Source organism: Culicoides brevitarsis, chromosome 2 (genome assembly GCF_036172545.1).
Source record: "Culicoides brevitarsis isolate CSIRO-B50_1 chromosome 2, AGI_CSIRO_Cbre_v1, whole genome shotgun sequence".
NCBI classification, from domain to species: Eukaryota; Metazoa; Arthropoda; class Insecta; order Diptera; family Ceratopogonidae; genus Culicoides; species Culicoides brevitarsis.
Genome location: NC_087086.1, coordinates 41,132,913 through 41,145,765, shown reverse-complemented (window position 1 = coordinate 41,145,765; position 12,853 = coordinate 41,132,913). Strand labels below are relative to the sequence as shown.

The window sequence follows — 12,853 nt, the reverse complement described above, 5'->3', positions numbered from 1 at the left end:
CTTTTTTTCGGTTTGTCCGACGGCAAAGAAACACTCAAAAGGTAAATATCAAAAAATTTCTGTAATTCATGAGTATTCAGGGGAAAAAGTATTGCAAAAAAGTGTCTCTAAACATACAAAAAGTCAAAAGTTGCGACAATTAATCTAATTCTGTCGATGACTATTCCTTCGTAAAACCTTCTCGCGATGCGAAAGAGGCTTGTCGGTGATTTGTACGGGCTTTGTGTTATACTGCTTTGGTCGTGTTTCGCGTGCATATTCAGCTGGAGCAGCATATTCCTCCCCGTCGTCATACACATATTCGCCATATTCATCAACATCCGCGATAATGGGACTTTCACGCCCCGCATTCTTCAAAACAGGTGCTTTTTCGACAATTTTCGTTTGTTCCGTCGGCAAGGGAGCTGAAGTTGTTGCTGTTGCTCCTTTATACGGCGATTGTTTATTCAATTTTGGCGTATATTTGTTGTAAAATTTCGATTGTGATGCGGGAAGGCGACGTTCTGGTTGCTGAGGACGATCTGTGGTTTGAACTTTTTGATCGTTGGGGCGTTCGAGAGAGCTTTGAACACGACGTGGCTTGAAATTATCCTGTTTTGGCTCGTAAATTGGCTCTTCGTCGATGTCATCGTATTCCGCAGCAGGTCTTCGATCAACGTGATAGACATTTCTGCGACTTCCGTGAACTTTTCGCAAACGATATCTCCTGAAAAAAATTAGATTTTAAAAAAATTTCTTTGAAAAATTTTATAAATTTACCTTGGATTGTCATAATCAGCAAAATCGTCTCTTACAACGGGACGACGCCCTGGGCGATAACGCTTTGGAGGCTCAATTTCGTCGTAATAATCATCGTAATAGTAATCATCAATTGGAGGTCTTCTGCGATAAGGTCGACCTCCGTAAGGGCGCTCGTTGAATTTTTGTCTCGGCGCTTCTGTAGTTGTAGTTGTCGTCGTCGTTGTAGTTGTCGTTGGTCTCGGAGCTTCTGTTGTTCTGTTTTTCCAATACAAAACGTCATTTCTGTAAAGAAAAAAAAAATAAAAATTTCATTTATTGATCTCCAAATAAAAAAAAAATAAATTTAAAAAAAAAAATTTTCAAGAGAGAAAATTTTTTCATAATTTTTTTTTTTTTTGTTTTCAAATATTTCAATTTAATTTTTTAAATTTTCTTCAGATTTTTAACATTTTAATTTTTTTTATAAAACGTAATTTCTGTAAAGAAAAAAAAAATAAATTTAAAAAAATGTTTTAAATAAATTTTTAAAATGAAAATGATATTTTTCGACTTTTCAATTTTTTTTTAATTACCTATTAATTTTTTATAATTTTTTTAAAAATTTTCTTTTTTTTTAATATTTTTATGAAAAAAAAAAAATTATTTCGATAATTTTGTAAAAAAAATTTTTTAAATAAAATAATTTTTAAAAAATTCCTTTAAAAAATTTTAAAAATTTAAATGAGATTATTCGACTTTTTCTTAAATTTTCATTAATTTTCTTAAATTTTTTATAAATTTTCTTCAGATTTTAAATATTTCATTTTTTTATAAAACGTAATTTTTGTAAAGAAAAATTAAATAAAATTTAAAAAATTCATTCAATAAATTTTAAAAATAAAAAATATTATTTAATTAATTTTCTCAATTTTTTTTAAAAAAATTAAAATTTTAATTTTTTTCTTCAAATCAAAAGATAAAAAAAATAATTTAAAAAAATTTAATATGAATTTTAAAATTAAAATTTAAAATTTAAAGCGATTTTTTAATTTTAATTTTTTTTTATAATTTTCTATTAAATTTAAATATTTTAGTTTTTTCTGCCTTTACGAAAAATTAAAAAAATTTCAACATGAAATGATTTCTTTTAAAATTCAGTAAAAAATGAGAAAATGCAAAAATATTTAAATCAGAAATCATAAAAATCTCGCTAACAGACATTTTAACAGCCAACACAAGAATAAATTTCAAATGTTTGACAAACGAACATTTTTACAGATGTTGCGCAATGAGGATTATCGATTTTCCGTACAATACGCAGTTGTTACACACAAAGAAGGAAAAGCACAAAGCAAAAAAAATACTCAAAACAAATAAAAATAATGTTGCGAGCCCGTAGTTGCGTTGCCAAATCCGTGAAAATCCGTCAATCATGAAGGGAGACGATCGTGACGACACTTCGGAGCCAACGCTTTACGCGCCGCTCAAAAAAAACAACAACGAGAGTGACTTTAGTGATATTACGATATCGCCGACACCACCGCGAGACACAAACAATTTGGTTTACTTGAGCTTACTATCATGCGGCATCGGATTCATCCTGCCGTACAGCAGTTTTATCGTCGCTGCGGATTACTGGCAGGATCGATTCAAGGAAAATTCCGTCGCAATTGACATGTCTCTCACATATATCTTGACTGCGTGTTGCACCGCATTCGCTAATAGCTTGACAATTACAATAATTCCCTTTAAATGGCGCATCATGTTGGGCTATACGATTTCCTTCATGGTTCTCGTCTTTATTACCGTTTGCGAAGTCGCCTTTCACGTTTTTTCCAAAACGACGGCCTATCATGTGTGTTTATTGGCTGTTTTGGCAGTTTCCTTCGGAAGCACCGTGCAACAATCAAGCTTTTATGGATTCTCTTCGGCATTCCCGAACAAGTATACGCAAGCTCTCATGGCGGGCGAAAGTGTAGCAGGTAAAAAATTTCAATTTTCCACAAAAAAAAATCAATTTTTCATCCAAAACTTGTAATTTTAGGCTTTTTGGTCTCAACAAATCGAGTTTTGACGAAACTTCTTATCGCTGATGAGCGTTTATCGACCGTGATATTTTTCATGACGTCAATTGTGTATGTGAGCATCTCCTTTGTGCTGCACAAAGTCTCGATGAAGACCCCTTTTGTGCGTTTCTACCTGAGTCAATGCTCAAAAACGGTTCAAACGGCGGAATTCAACATGGAATCTTACGTTTCTGATGACAACACAAGTCGAAAAGTCCCCATGAGTTTCAGTAATCCGCTTTACAATCCATCGCAGGTCGAAAGTAGTTGCGATACGACAAGTCAAAGTTTGGAAATTGACAAAATAGAGTTGCAAGGTCCTTCGACAGCGACTGTTGGAGGCAATTCGGGCGGCATTCGCTCACGATGGGATGTGGTAAAGACAATTTATCCGTATATGACGTCAATTGCGATCGCGTATTTCGTGACACTGTCGTTGTATCCAGGCATCGAAAGTGAAATCATATCATGTAATTTGCGAAGTTGGATGCCCGTGTTACTAATGTTCACTTTTAACACAGCTGACGTGATTGGGAAGGTAATTTATGGGGAAATTTCGTCTTTGAACGATTTTTTTATGAATTTTTTCGTAGATATTGGCTGCTATTCCGTATCCATGGACTGCGAGACAATTGATTCTGTTGTCGACACTGCGAATTATCATTGTTCCCCTTTTGTTGTTGTGTTGTGCACCTCGCAAGAGACCCATAATTCACGGAGAAATTCCCTCATTTGCATTTACAGCGGTGTTTGGACTGACAAATGGCTTATCGGGGTCCTTGCCGATTATTCTTGCACCCAATAAAGTACCGTCCTCGTTGAAGGAGATCGCAGGTAAAGAAATTTTATGAATTTTTCTTCGAATTTCTTTAAAAAAAAATTTTTTTTTGTTCAAGGTAACTTGATGACTCTTTCATACAATCTCGGCATGGCATTTGGCTCCATCATGGGATACCTTTTTGACAGAATTCTCGGCGAAGCGGAAGATATCACGTCAGTTTGCCCGGTTTTTCCGTATGCTCCATATCCGGCTCACATGCCAACGACGACAGAAAAGGCGAAAACGGTAATCACGAGCACGCTTTTCTCCATGCTGAATGTCACAACGACCGCGGCGAGTCCTGAATCGACACTTTTATCATCGTTTGATCCGGTGACATCGACATCCGCCTCGTTCTCGACACTCTACTATGAATCTACAATAATATCAACTACGGAAAATGATACATATTTATAGATGATTTACAATGTGATGATGATATTTTGATTTAAAATCAACAAAAAAACAAATAAAATACCCTTAAACTATATTCCGACTCCGATTCTCTCCCTACCTGTAAAAGTACCGCGGCGAATTCTTACAATCCACTTCCGACGCAAAATGACAAATGAACGTTTTCTGATCGAACGATGTAAAATTGGCACATAAGAAGTCATTTCGTATTCCGTACACACAATGATGATATAACTAAAGAAAGACACACAAAAAAAAACGGTTCGTTACATTTATGACAAAAAACAAAAAAAAATATTCAAATTTTCTCTTTCAAACTTACTTGACAATTCCATTTCACAGAGGCGTAGAATCCATCGTGCAAGCCATCGCACGTGAAGCCAATGTCTTCTTCGTCGGGCACGAACTCCAAAAAGGGATATCCCGACAAATTGTATCCACGAAGCTCTCGGGGCAAATTTGGATCGTAAATGTAGTCGATTTGAGGAATTCCCGTTAAATTCGGGTTTTTCTTGTTTTCCTCAAGTTCACCTTCGACGCCATCCTGTATTGAAAGTACGAAAAGAAATCGTAGAATTAATTTTATGCAAAAAATGGCCTTGTCAGAGAACTTGAGTGACAGAAAATTTATTGAAAGTTATTTGATGAAGATTTTTTCTATCGAAGTATTGATTTTTTTTAGAATTTTTTTTAATATCTGAACTGAAAATTCATAAAAATTAATTTTTTTTAAATAAATTTTTAATTTAAATTAAAAAAAAATATTTTAAGATTTTTAAAATTTTTATAATAATTTTTTTAACAAAAATTTAAAATTTATTTTTTTTAATGATTTTTTGTAAAAATTTTTAACTTCAAAAATTTTTTTTAAGAAAATTCATTTACAATTTTAATTCAACAATTAATTTTAAATTTTTTTTCGTTCCTCGAACTTTTAAAATTTTTGAGTTTTTTCATGTTCAATAATTAATTTTTATTTATTTTTAAAAATCAAAAATTTAGAAAAAAAATTTTTTAGATCAAATTTTTCATTGATTTTTTTTTCGAATTTTTAAATTAATTTAACTTCATTTAACTTTAAAAATTCAAAAAATTATTTTTTCAAGAAAAAAATTTATTTTTCGTCTCTGAGAAGCTTTAAATTTTTTTTATTTGTCAAAAAATTAAAGTTAAATTAATTTAGAAATTAAAAAAAAACATATTTTTTCAATGAAAAATTTGATCTAAAAAATTTTTTTTTTAAATTTTTGATTTTTTTTAAAAAAATTAAATAATTTTTGAACATGAAAAAACTCAAAATTTTAAAAGTTCGAAGAAAATCTTTAAAATTAATTTTTTTATGATTTCTTTAGTTTCGCCTTAAACTGAAAATTTAATTAAATTTTAAATTTAAAAATTTATTTTTCAAAATCTGAGAAGTTATAAATATTTCATATTCGTTGAAAAATTAAATTAAATTAAATTTATTTATAAATTCAAAAAAAAAAAAAATTTTTTTTCAATGAAAAATTCAATCTGAAAAATTTTTTATCTAAATTTTGGGTATTTAAAAATTTTCTAAATATTTTTTGAATATGAAAAAACTCAAAAATTTTAAATTTTTGATTAAAAATAATCTTTCAAATTAAATTTTTAATTAAAAATTAAAACTTTCGATAAGAAAACCTTCAAAAATTTAACTTTCAAACAATTTTTTGTCACTCAATTAAAAACAACTCTTAAATTTTCCATAAATTCGCTCGAAAAAAGTTCTTACCTCTCCATCCTCCAACGGCAAAGGTTCTTCTGTCGTCGTCGTGGTTGACGTTGTCTTTTTGTGAATCAAATCTGAACCGCGTGCGCCTTCCGCACTCCGTTGTAGGAGGGCAAAAACTGTAAAAAAGTGTCACATTTCACGTGAGAAAGAGATCTATGTCTTTTATGGTGTCAATTAATCTTACCTAATAATATGTGTACCAAATAAAACATTATATCACCATATGACTAATCTGCAAATAAAAGTAAAGTACATCAAAATTATATAAAAAACACACAAGATTCAATGCGACGCGATATTGACTAACTTGGGGATGGCATTCCCCGTTTTTTGTTTTTCATTGGATTTTATTGCTTTTGACCAATCCTCAAAATTTTTGTTACCCAAAATTTTTGTTATTTATGTTTTTTTACCCGAAAACAAATGAACAGCACAGTAAAAGTAAGGTCAATTTTTTATACTTTTTTGCGGAAGTCGATGTTTTGATTCAGTGCCTTTTATGTTGGTAACGCGATTAATTCATGGAAAAATTTACTTTTGAGCTTAATTAATTTTTCACACTTTCTTCCGTCGTCGTCGCGGCGGCGGCGGCGCGCAAACCAAATTCTCGTTGGATGCAGAGTCTCGCGCGCGGTGCATTCGAAAAATACACTTCAAGGTTGCTCACTGCTCGCTCGATCGCTTATTGCTGTTATAAAAGTTGTATTCGATTCAAGTTTTAACAAATAAATCGAGTCGTCGTCGTCGTATGTCGTTACATAACGCGTGTTGTTAATATCGCGCTGTACGTCGAAGTTGGATTTTTCGCATATTGTCTGTCTTGTTATGTGTCTCTTGTGTATCCAAGAGATTCCAATTTACCTTTTTTGTGTCTTTAAAGTCTTTTTATGTGCCTCGAATGAGCTAAAAATTAATCCGTTCCCGAGAACGGACAGTCTTTGAACGAATTTTTGCTATTTTTCTGATAATTTTTCGCTTAACTACTTGTTGCTTCAGTACTTTATGCAATATAAACTCACTTTCTCGAAGAACTTCACATTACTATAACGCTCACTCAACAAGTCACGGTTCATGTTTATCTCTTTTGGTGTGTTTTGCCGGAATGAACAGCGATATGCAGTCGGTGGTGTCTCGTTTAGCGAAAATTTAAGTTGAGGTGACTTAAAACACGTTTTGCCGTTACTGAATGAAGATTTTGAATTTTACCGTTAATGAAGGAGGGAACGGATTTTATCGATAAATTGTTGTGAAAATTAGTTTTTGAGTAGCTTAAGGCAGGAAATTATGAGTAACGTTAGTTTTTTTCTTGAAATATGTCAAGTTCTTTGGGTCATTAGAACATTTTTAAGTTGAATGTTTTATGAATTTACTTTTTTTTTGAAAAAAAAAATTTTTTTTCATATTTTTTTAAGATTTAAAATTTTTATTTAAATTAAAATAAATTTTCAACATATTTTCCTTTAATTTTTAAGCAAAAAAAAAAATTCACAAAATTTTTTAATTTAAAAAAAAAATATTCTTCGACAATTTTTTTTAGTAAATTTTGTTAAATAATATGTATAATATGAAAATCATGAAAACTAAAAATTTCACTCGATGAAGGAATTTATTTAATTCTGAGAGTTAAAATGAATCTGAAGTTTGGTTTTTAGGCTGATAAATTATAAAATTAAAAAAAAAATATTCTGAAAGTTAAATTTTTTTGTGTGAAAAATTCATGCATGTTATACGGTTTACATTTAAAACTTACAAATAACTTTTAAGGAAAATTTCGTATTTTTTTACGTATTTTTTACGTATTTTTTTACGTATTTTTTACGTAATTTTTACGTAATTTTTCTTTAAGAATTGATTTTAAAGCTTACGAACCATCAAATAGAAAATCATGCAAAATCAAAAATTTCGATCGAAAGTTGTAAAAAAAAAAAAAAAAATAAAATAAAATAAAATAAAAAAAATAAAATAAAAATATTTTTCTCAAAAATTATTTATTTTTTTTTTTTTTTGAAAAACTAAAATTTAGTTTTAAGCTCTAAAATAAAAAAAAATATAAAATAAAAATCTTTTGTCATTAAAAGAATTTACCTTGAAAACTGAAATTTTTTTAAATCTGAAAAAAAATTTTGAAAACTAAAAAAAAAGAAAATTTCTAAAATAAAAAAAAAAATGTTTTCAGTTTCATACTTTATTTGTAATTTTTTTTTTCACTACTGAGAAGATTCTACTACAGACAGACATTCAACATAAAATGACACAAATGCTTTATAAATAAATTAAATAAATGTAAATGATAAAAATGAATTCTTAGGCTTTCTGATCGTGAATTATGTCGTAGCCATTGTTGTAAGCATACGGATCATTCGTTCGCTTCCAATAGCCGCCATTCCAATCGTCGCCGCCTCCATGTTCATCGTAATGATGTTGATGTTGAGCGTGTTCATAATAGATTACCTGAAAATTTCAAAATTAATTTTTTGAAAAAAAAAAATTTTTTTTTTTTGAATCAAAAAATAAAAAAAAATCTATCGCGAGGAATTTTGGGGACAGCGGAGAGAAAAAGGGGTGCAAATCGCAAAAAAAATTTGGGTGTCGGTCAATTTTCTTTCGTTTTTTTCCTTTACTTACCACGAGTTTCGTTTGTTTTGGTCGATAGATGAAGCAAGGGATCAGGGACAAGAATTACCAATCATGCTAGAGTGAAAAACAGAGAGAAAGAGATTCAGAGATAGAAGACTGAAAATTTTTTTAGAACTGAGGAAGTTAAGAAATGTCCCTTTTTTCTGTTCCAAACGACGTTTCTACAACTAATCTACGTGAATTAAGATGCGTGTCAAACCTTTTGAGGTGCTTGTCCCTTCTTGACATCGAGCCAGAATCGAGCGATGTTGACGATGAGTCCGATAGCGGCGATCGCGAAGAATTTCAACTGCAAATGGAACGAAAGAAGCTTCAACAGCATCTCGAGTTTGGCTTTGAGAGCAGCGCCAACCATGAAAACCTTCATGTATCCCTTCTTTTTCTTGCCTTTGCCGCCGCGATATCCGCCCTTTTTGCCTGAAACGTGAATTTTTGCGAGAATTAATTGCGGATTTTTCGTCCTCTGTCAGTCTCTTTTGGGGTTTCGAGGCAGAAATTACCTTTTCCGTAATAATAACCGTAATCGTCATCATCATCGTAATGATCATCATGATCATCGTGTTCGATGTAATATCCGCCTTTCTTTTTCTTACCTCCTTTGCCGCCTTTGCCGCCCTTTCCGCCGCCCGATTGACGACCTTCTGCGGGACTTGCATCAACTTCGGCCGTTTCTGCGGTTTCTTCGATGGGTTCGTCGCTTTCGGGATCCAAACTGCAAAAAGGGCGAAAAAAAGGAAAGTTTTTACCTTTCACCTCTCGATTGTCTCGTTTTGTGTGCGCTATTGAGTTCAATGTCGACGACATCTTCAGGCACAGAAATAAAATTTAAAATTCAAATTTTCAACGAGCATGCATTAAAGGAACCGTATGTAGGTTATCACACAGCAGCATCTTTGCAAGATCGTGCAACATGCATTTTTTTCTTCTTTCTTACCTTTTTAGTCCATTAGAAATTGTTTCGGTGATTTCCTCTACGTCTTTCAATGCTGACGTGATTATTTCCATCGGTTTCTCATCGATGCCATCCAGTTTGCGTGATTGGCGATTCGTCAAATTCGTTAGCTCGTCATCCAATTCACCTGCGGAACAAAATTTGATTGATTTTTTTGGTTTAAATTTTTCATTTTTAATTACCGATGAAAGCTTCTTTTTCATTTTTGAGATTTTCGCTCCAATAATCTATTGAACGAGCGATTTTGTCTTTGACGCAACCCCAAGATTGTTTTGCTGCCACACACTCGATGCTGTCTAAAAAGACGTGCAAGCCTGATTTTTCTGAAAAAAATAAAAAATTTAAATTTAAAAAAAAATTATAAAAAAATTTTTCATGAAGAAAAAATCGAGGAAAAAATTTAAAAAAAATTTTCATGAAGAAAAAATATAATTTTTTTTTTCTGAAGAAAAAATTATAAATTTTTTTCATGAAGAAAAAATTAAAAAAAAAATTAATTTAATATTTTTTTAAAATTAATTTAATTTTTTTTTTTCGAAATAAAAAAAATGAAAATTCATGTTGTTTTTCACAAAAATTTAATTTTTCTATTTTTTAACTCGATCATTAAAATTTTCTCAGAAACACATTTTTCTGCATAAATTTGCTTAAAATAGCAAAAAATATGCATTTTCACCTCGCAAATGTCGCCGAACAAGTCTCTACCTTGTTCGTGTTATCAAATGCGCCGAGTCAAAGTACTTTAAAATAAATGGCAAATTTTCTACTCCATTACACTCGTTACCCGCTTTGTGCTTAGTAGTAAATATTGAACGTGTGAAAAATTGCATCGCATCATTAAATTATTATTTTAACGAGCAATAAAATTAAATTTAAGTGAGTCGTAAGTGTTAATCATAAAAATCTTGTAAATAATTCACTTCTGTCAATACATTTCTTCTTTCTTCTCTATTCATTCATAATTTTGTTTTTGCACGGTTCGTTTAAAATGTAAAAAACATGAATGTCAATCACTTTAAACTTCATCGCCTGAAAAGTTTTTGCAACGAAACCTGACTTTGTTGATAATACTAATTACTTAGGCAGATGCAATTAGCAAAAATGTTATTTTTTTTTAATTTGAGAAATAAAAAATATAAAAAAAAATTAAAAAAAGTTTTTCAAGGAGAAATTTAATAAAAAATATATTTTGAAAATTTTAATACAAACATTTATTTTTTTAATCGTAAAAAATAAATAAATAAATTAGTTTAAAATTTTAATAAAAAAAATTATTTTAAAAATTAATTTTTTTTAAAATAAAAAAAAATTAGTTTATATTTTTTTACGATTTAAAAAAAATGAAATTTTCAATTTTTTTTTTATTAAAGTTTTAAATTAATTAATTAATATTTTTTTTACGATAAAAAATAAATATTTGTATTAAAATTTAAATTAATTTTTTTTTACAATTTCACAATTTGTATTAAATTTTGAGAAAAATAAAAAAAATATTAATTTTCATAAAAAAATATTTGAAAGATAGGAAAAAATTATTTTGAAATTTTTATAATAAAATTTTTATTTTTTTTTTTTAATTGTTGAATTTACAAAAAAATAATTTTGGAATTAAAATTTGTTTAAAATTAATTTTATGAATTTATTTGAAAAATATTTTAGATGTAAAAATTATTATGAGACTTTTTTCGATATTGTCTCAGTCTAATTTACGTTTTACCGTTTTTTGAACGCATTACTCATAAAACGTCGCATAATTGAAGCAAAATGCTAATTAAGGACATTATTTACTGTAAAGTGAGACATTGCGATTAATTGCTCCCTTGGGACTTTGTTGCTTTTTCCCCTTCTCTCTTGATTATTACACGACAATTAATTATCGTCTTCTTTAGCGATTCTCGTCACACTTCACTTTTTACGATGATGATTAATAAAATAATAATTTAACTTTTTTTTTTGTTCACTAACCTTGATGCGAAAACGCAACTTTATTTAATAAAACAAACATAAAACATAGTAAAAATCGATTCGTCATTTTTCTTGCAAGATTTATTTTTGCGAGAGATTCATGTAAAAAAATATTGCAAGCACTCGACGTTCAAATAACAACTGATTTTCCTTACTCTTCCTTTCAGACATGTGAGGTGATAACACCATTAGATTTTATAACATTACTTACCAGTTACAGCAAAACAGTTAGTTAGTATTCTACTTTACTACTTGCTGCATAGGCATCGCAATAGTGCAACATGATATGCTTGGCATACACATAATTTTGCAATATTGTGCATAGGAAATGAATGGCGCTCGTGTTGCATCGTTTTTTTTTTGTGTGTAAGCTGTCGTCGTGGTTACTATTACTGCGTTGGTGCTCCATGAGAAAGCGAAGTTCGTATTTAACGATAGATGTTGGATCGGATTTTGATCAAAAAAGTTAAAAATACGCTCTTTAAAGGAGTTTTTATGAGTCTAAAGCGCTTTTTAAAGACAAATTTTGTATTTTTATGACGTCTTTGTGTTAATGAGAATCAATTAAAAAGGATTTTCAGACCTTTAATATGAGAAAAAGATCTAAAAATCCTTTTTAATTGATTCTCATTATCACAAAGACGTCATAAAAAATTTAAAAATGCCTTTAAAAGATCTTTAGATCCGTAAAAAGTTAACTTTTGAAGGGACTTTTACTGATCTAAAGATCTTTCTGTCAAAGGCATTTTTCGAAAAATTCGTTTTTATGACGTCTGTCTGTTACTGATATGTATTCTCAAATCTTAAAATAAGTCAAAAAGGTCTAAAAATCCTTATCATTAAATCTCTATCAACAAACAGACGTCATCAAAAACGAAATTTTCGTAAAATGCCTTTCACAATAATGCGATTTTATCTCAAAAATCATCAAAATCGATACTTTCATTTTGTCGGTCAATGAATTGTTTTTCCAGTTTGTTTATTTTTTGCATTTTTGCATGGAAAAACGAACATCATCTCGCATCATTTGATACAACGTGTTTTCGTGTGTGGTAAAATGCAATAAATGTTCGATTGTGTAGTTTTTTTCTTATATTTTGAGTTATTTCATTTGTGAAAGCAGCTTTCCATTCTTCTTCGGTGTTTTCTTCTTGTTTATTGCTGTCGTTGCTTATCAAAACGTGTGTCATTGTTTTTAAGTAACCATCCTTCTTTGGGTCAATGGTCCGTATTGTTCGTTCAATATACGCTTGTTGATAGTTAGATAAATTTCTCATGGGAATGTTGCATGTGGTGCGGATTTTTTTAAAGGCAGTGCATGTGTGACGTTTTGTTTGATCAGCGAAAGGAAGTTGCGTTGGCGAAGTCAGTCTGTTTAAGATGTTTTGTTAAGATATCGAAGCTAAAATTAAAATAAATAAAAAAAAAAAAATAATTAAAATTTATTGAAATGAAAAAACTATTAAAATTTGATTAATAAAAATTTTTAATTTTTTTAAATTTTTAAAATTTTTTGAATTTTT

General features: G+C 29.8%; 3 protein-coding genes across 3 annotated transcripts; 1 reads left to right on the top strand and 2 right to left on the bottom strand.

Moving 5' to 3' along the window:
* Positions 1–42: 42 nt before the first annotated feature.
* LOC134831720 (uncharacterized) lies at positions 43–6,789 on the bottom strand. The gene is made up of 7 exons (XM_063845527.1): positions 6,638–6,789; positions 5,961–6,008; positions 5,777–5,892; positions 4,343–4,564; positions 4,121–4,254; positions 760–1,023; positions 43–706 (listed from the first exon to the last, which is right to left on the bottom strand). Exons 2-7 carry the CDS (start codon positions 5,986–5,988, stop codon positions 145–147), a joined length of 1,326 nt encoding a protein of 441 aa, XP_063701597.1. The 5' UTR covers positions 5,989–6,008; positions 6,638–6,789; the 3' UTR covers positions 43–144.
* On the top strand, positions 2,049–4,076 carry LOC134831119 (equilibrative nucleoside transporter 4). The gene is made up of 4 exons (XM_063844774.1): positions 2,049–2,702; positions 2,765–3,324; positions 3,380–3,620; positions 3,683–4,076. The coding sequence occupies exons 1-4, from the start codon at positions 2,153–2,155 to the stop codon at positions 4,021–4,023; spliced, it is 1,692 nt and encodes a 563-aa protein (XP_063700844.1). The 5' UTR covers positions 2,049–2,152; the 3' UTR covers positions 4,024–4,076.
* Positions 6,790–8,080: 1,291 nt separating the features above from the next.
* On the bottom strand, positions 8,081–11,448 carry LOC134829163 (uncharacterized). Its single transcript, XM_063842158.1, has 6 exons — positions 11,331–11,448; positions 9,548–9,688; positions 9,348–9,492; positions 8,914–9,125; positions 8,613–8,830; positions 8,081–8,227 (listed from the first exon to the last, which is right to left on the bottom strand). The coding sequence occupies exons 1-6, from the start codon at positions 11,395–11,397 to the stop codon at positions 8,081–8,083; spliced, it is 930 nt and encodes a 309-aa protein (XP_063698228.1). The 5' UTR covers positions 11,398–11,448.
* Between the last annotated feature and the right edge of the window lie 1,405 nt (positions 11,449–12,853).

Bases quoted from the DNA above. Each gene is read 5' to 3' on its own strand.
- LOC134831720 (XM_063845527.1), bottom strand. From the start codon at position 5,988: ATGTTTTATTTGGTACACATATTATTAG. The intron at 1,024-4,120 runs GTAGGGAGAGAA...TTTTCTTTACAG, and splicing joins TCGCCGCGGTACTTTTACAG to AAATGACGTTTTGTATTGGA. The intron at 707-759 runs GTAAATTTATAA...AATTTTTTTCAG, and splicing joins GCTGATTATGACAATCCAAG to GAGATATCGTTTGCGAAAAG.
- LOC134829163 (XM_063842158.1), bottom strand. From the start codon at position 11,397: ATGACGAATCGATTTTTACTATGTTTTATGTTTGTTTTATTAAATAAA. The intron at 9,689-11,330 runs GTTAGTGAACAA...TATTTTTTTCAG, and splicing joins AGTTGCGTTTTCGCATCAAG to AAAAATCAGGCTTGCACGTC. The intron at 9,126-9,347 runs GTAAGAAAGAAG...CCCTTTTTGCAG, and splicing joins ATTTCTAATGGACTAAAAAG to TTTGGATCCCGAAAGCGACG.
- LOC134831119 (XM_063844774.1), top strand. From the start codon at position 2,153: ATGAAGGGAGACGATCGTGACGACACTTCGGAGCCAACGCTTTACGCG. The intron at 2,703-2,764 runs GTAAAAAATTTC...TTGTAATTTTAG, and splicing joins GGCGGGCGAAAGTGTAGCAG to GCTTTTTGGTCTCAACAAAT. The intron at 3,325-3,379 runs GTAATTTATGGG...ATTTTTTCGTAG, and splicing joins CAGCTGACGTGATTGGGAAG to ATATTGGCTGCTATTCCGTA.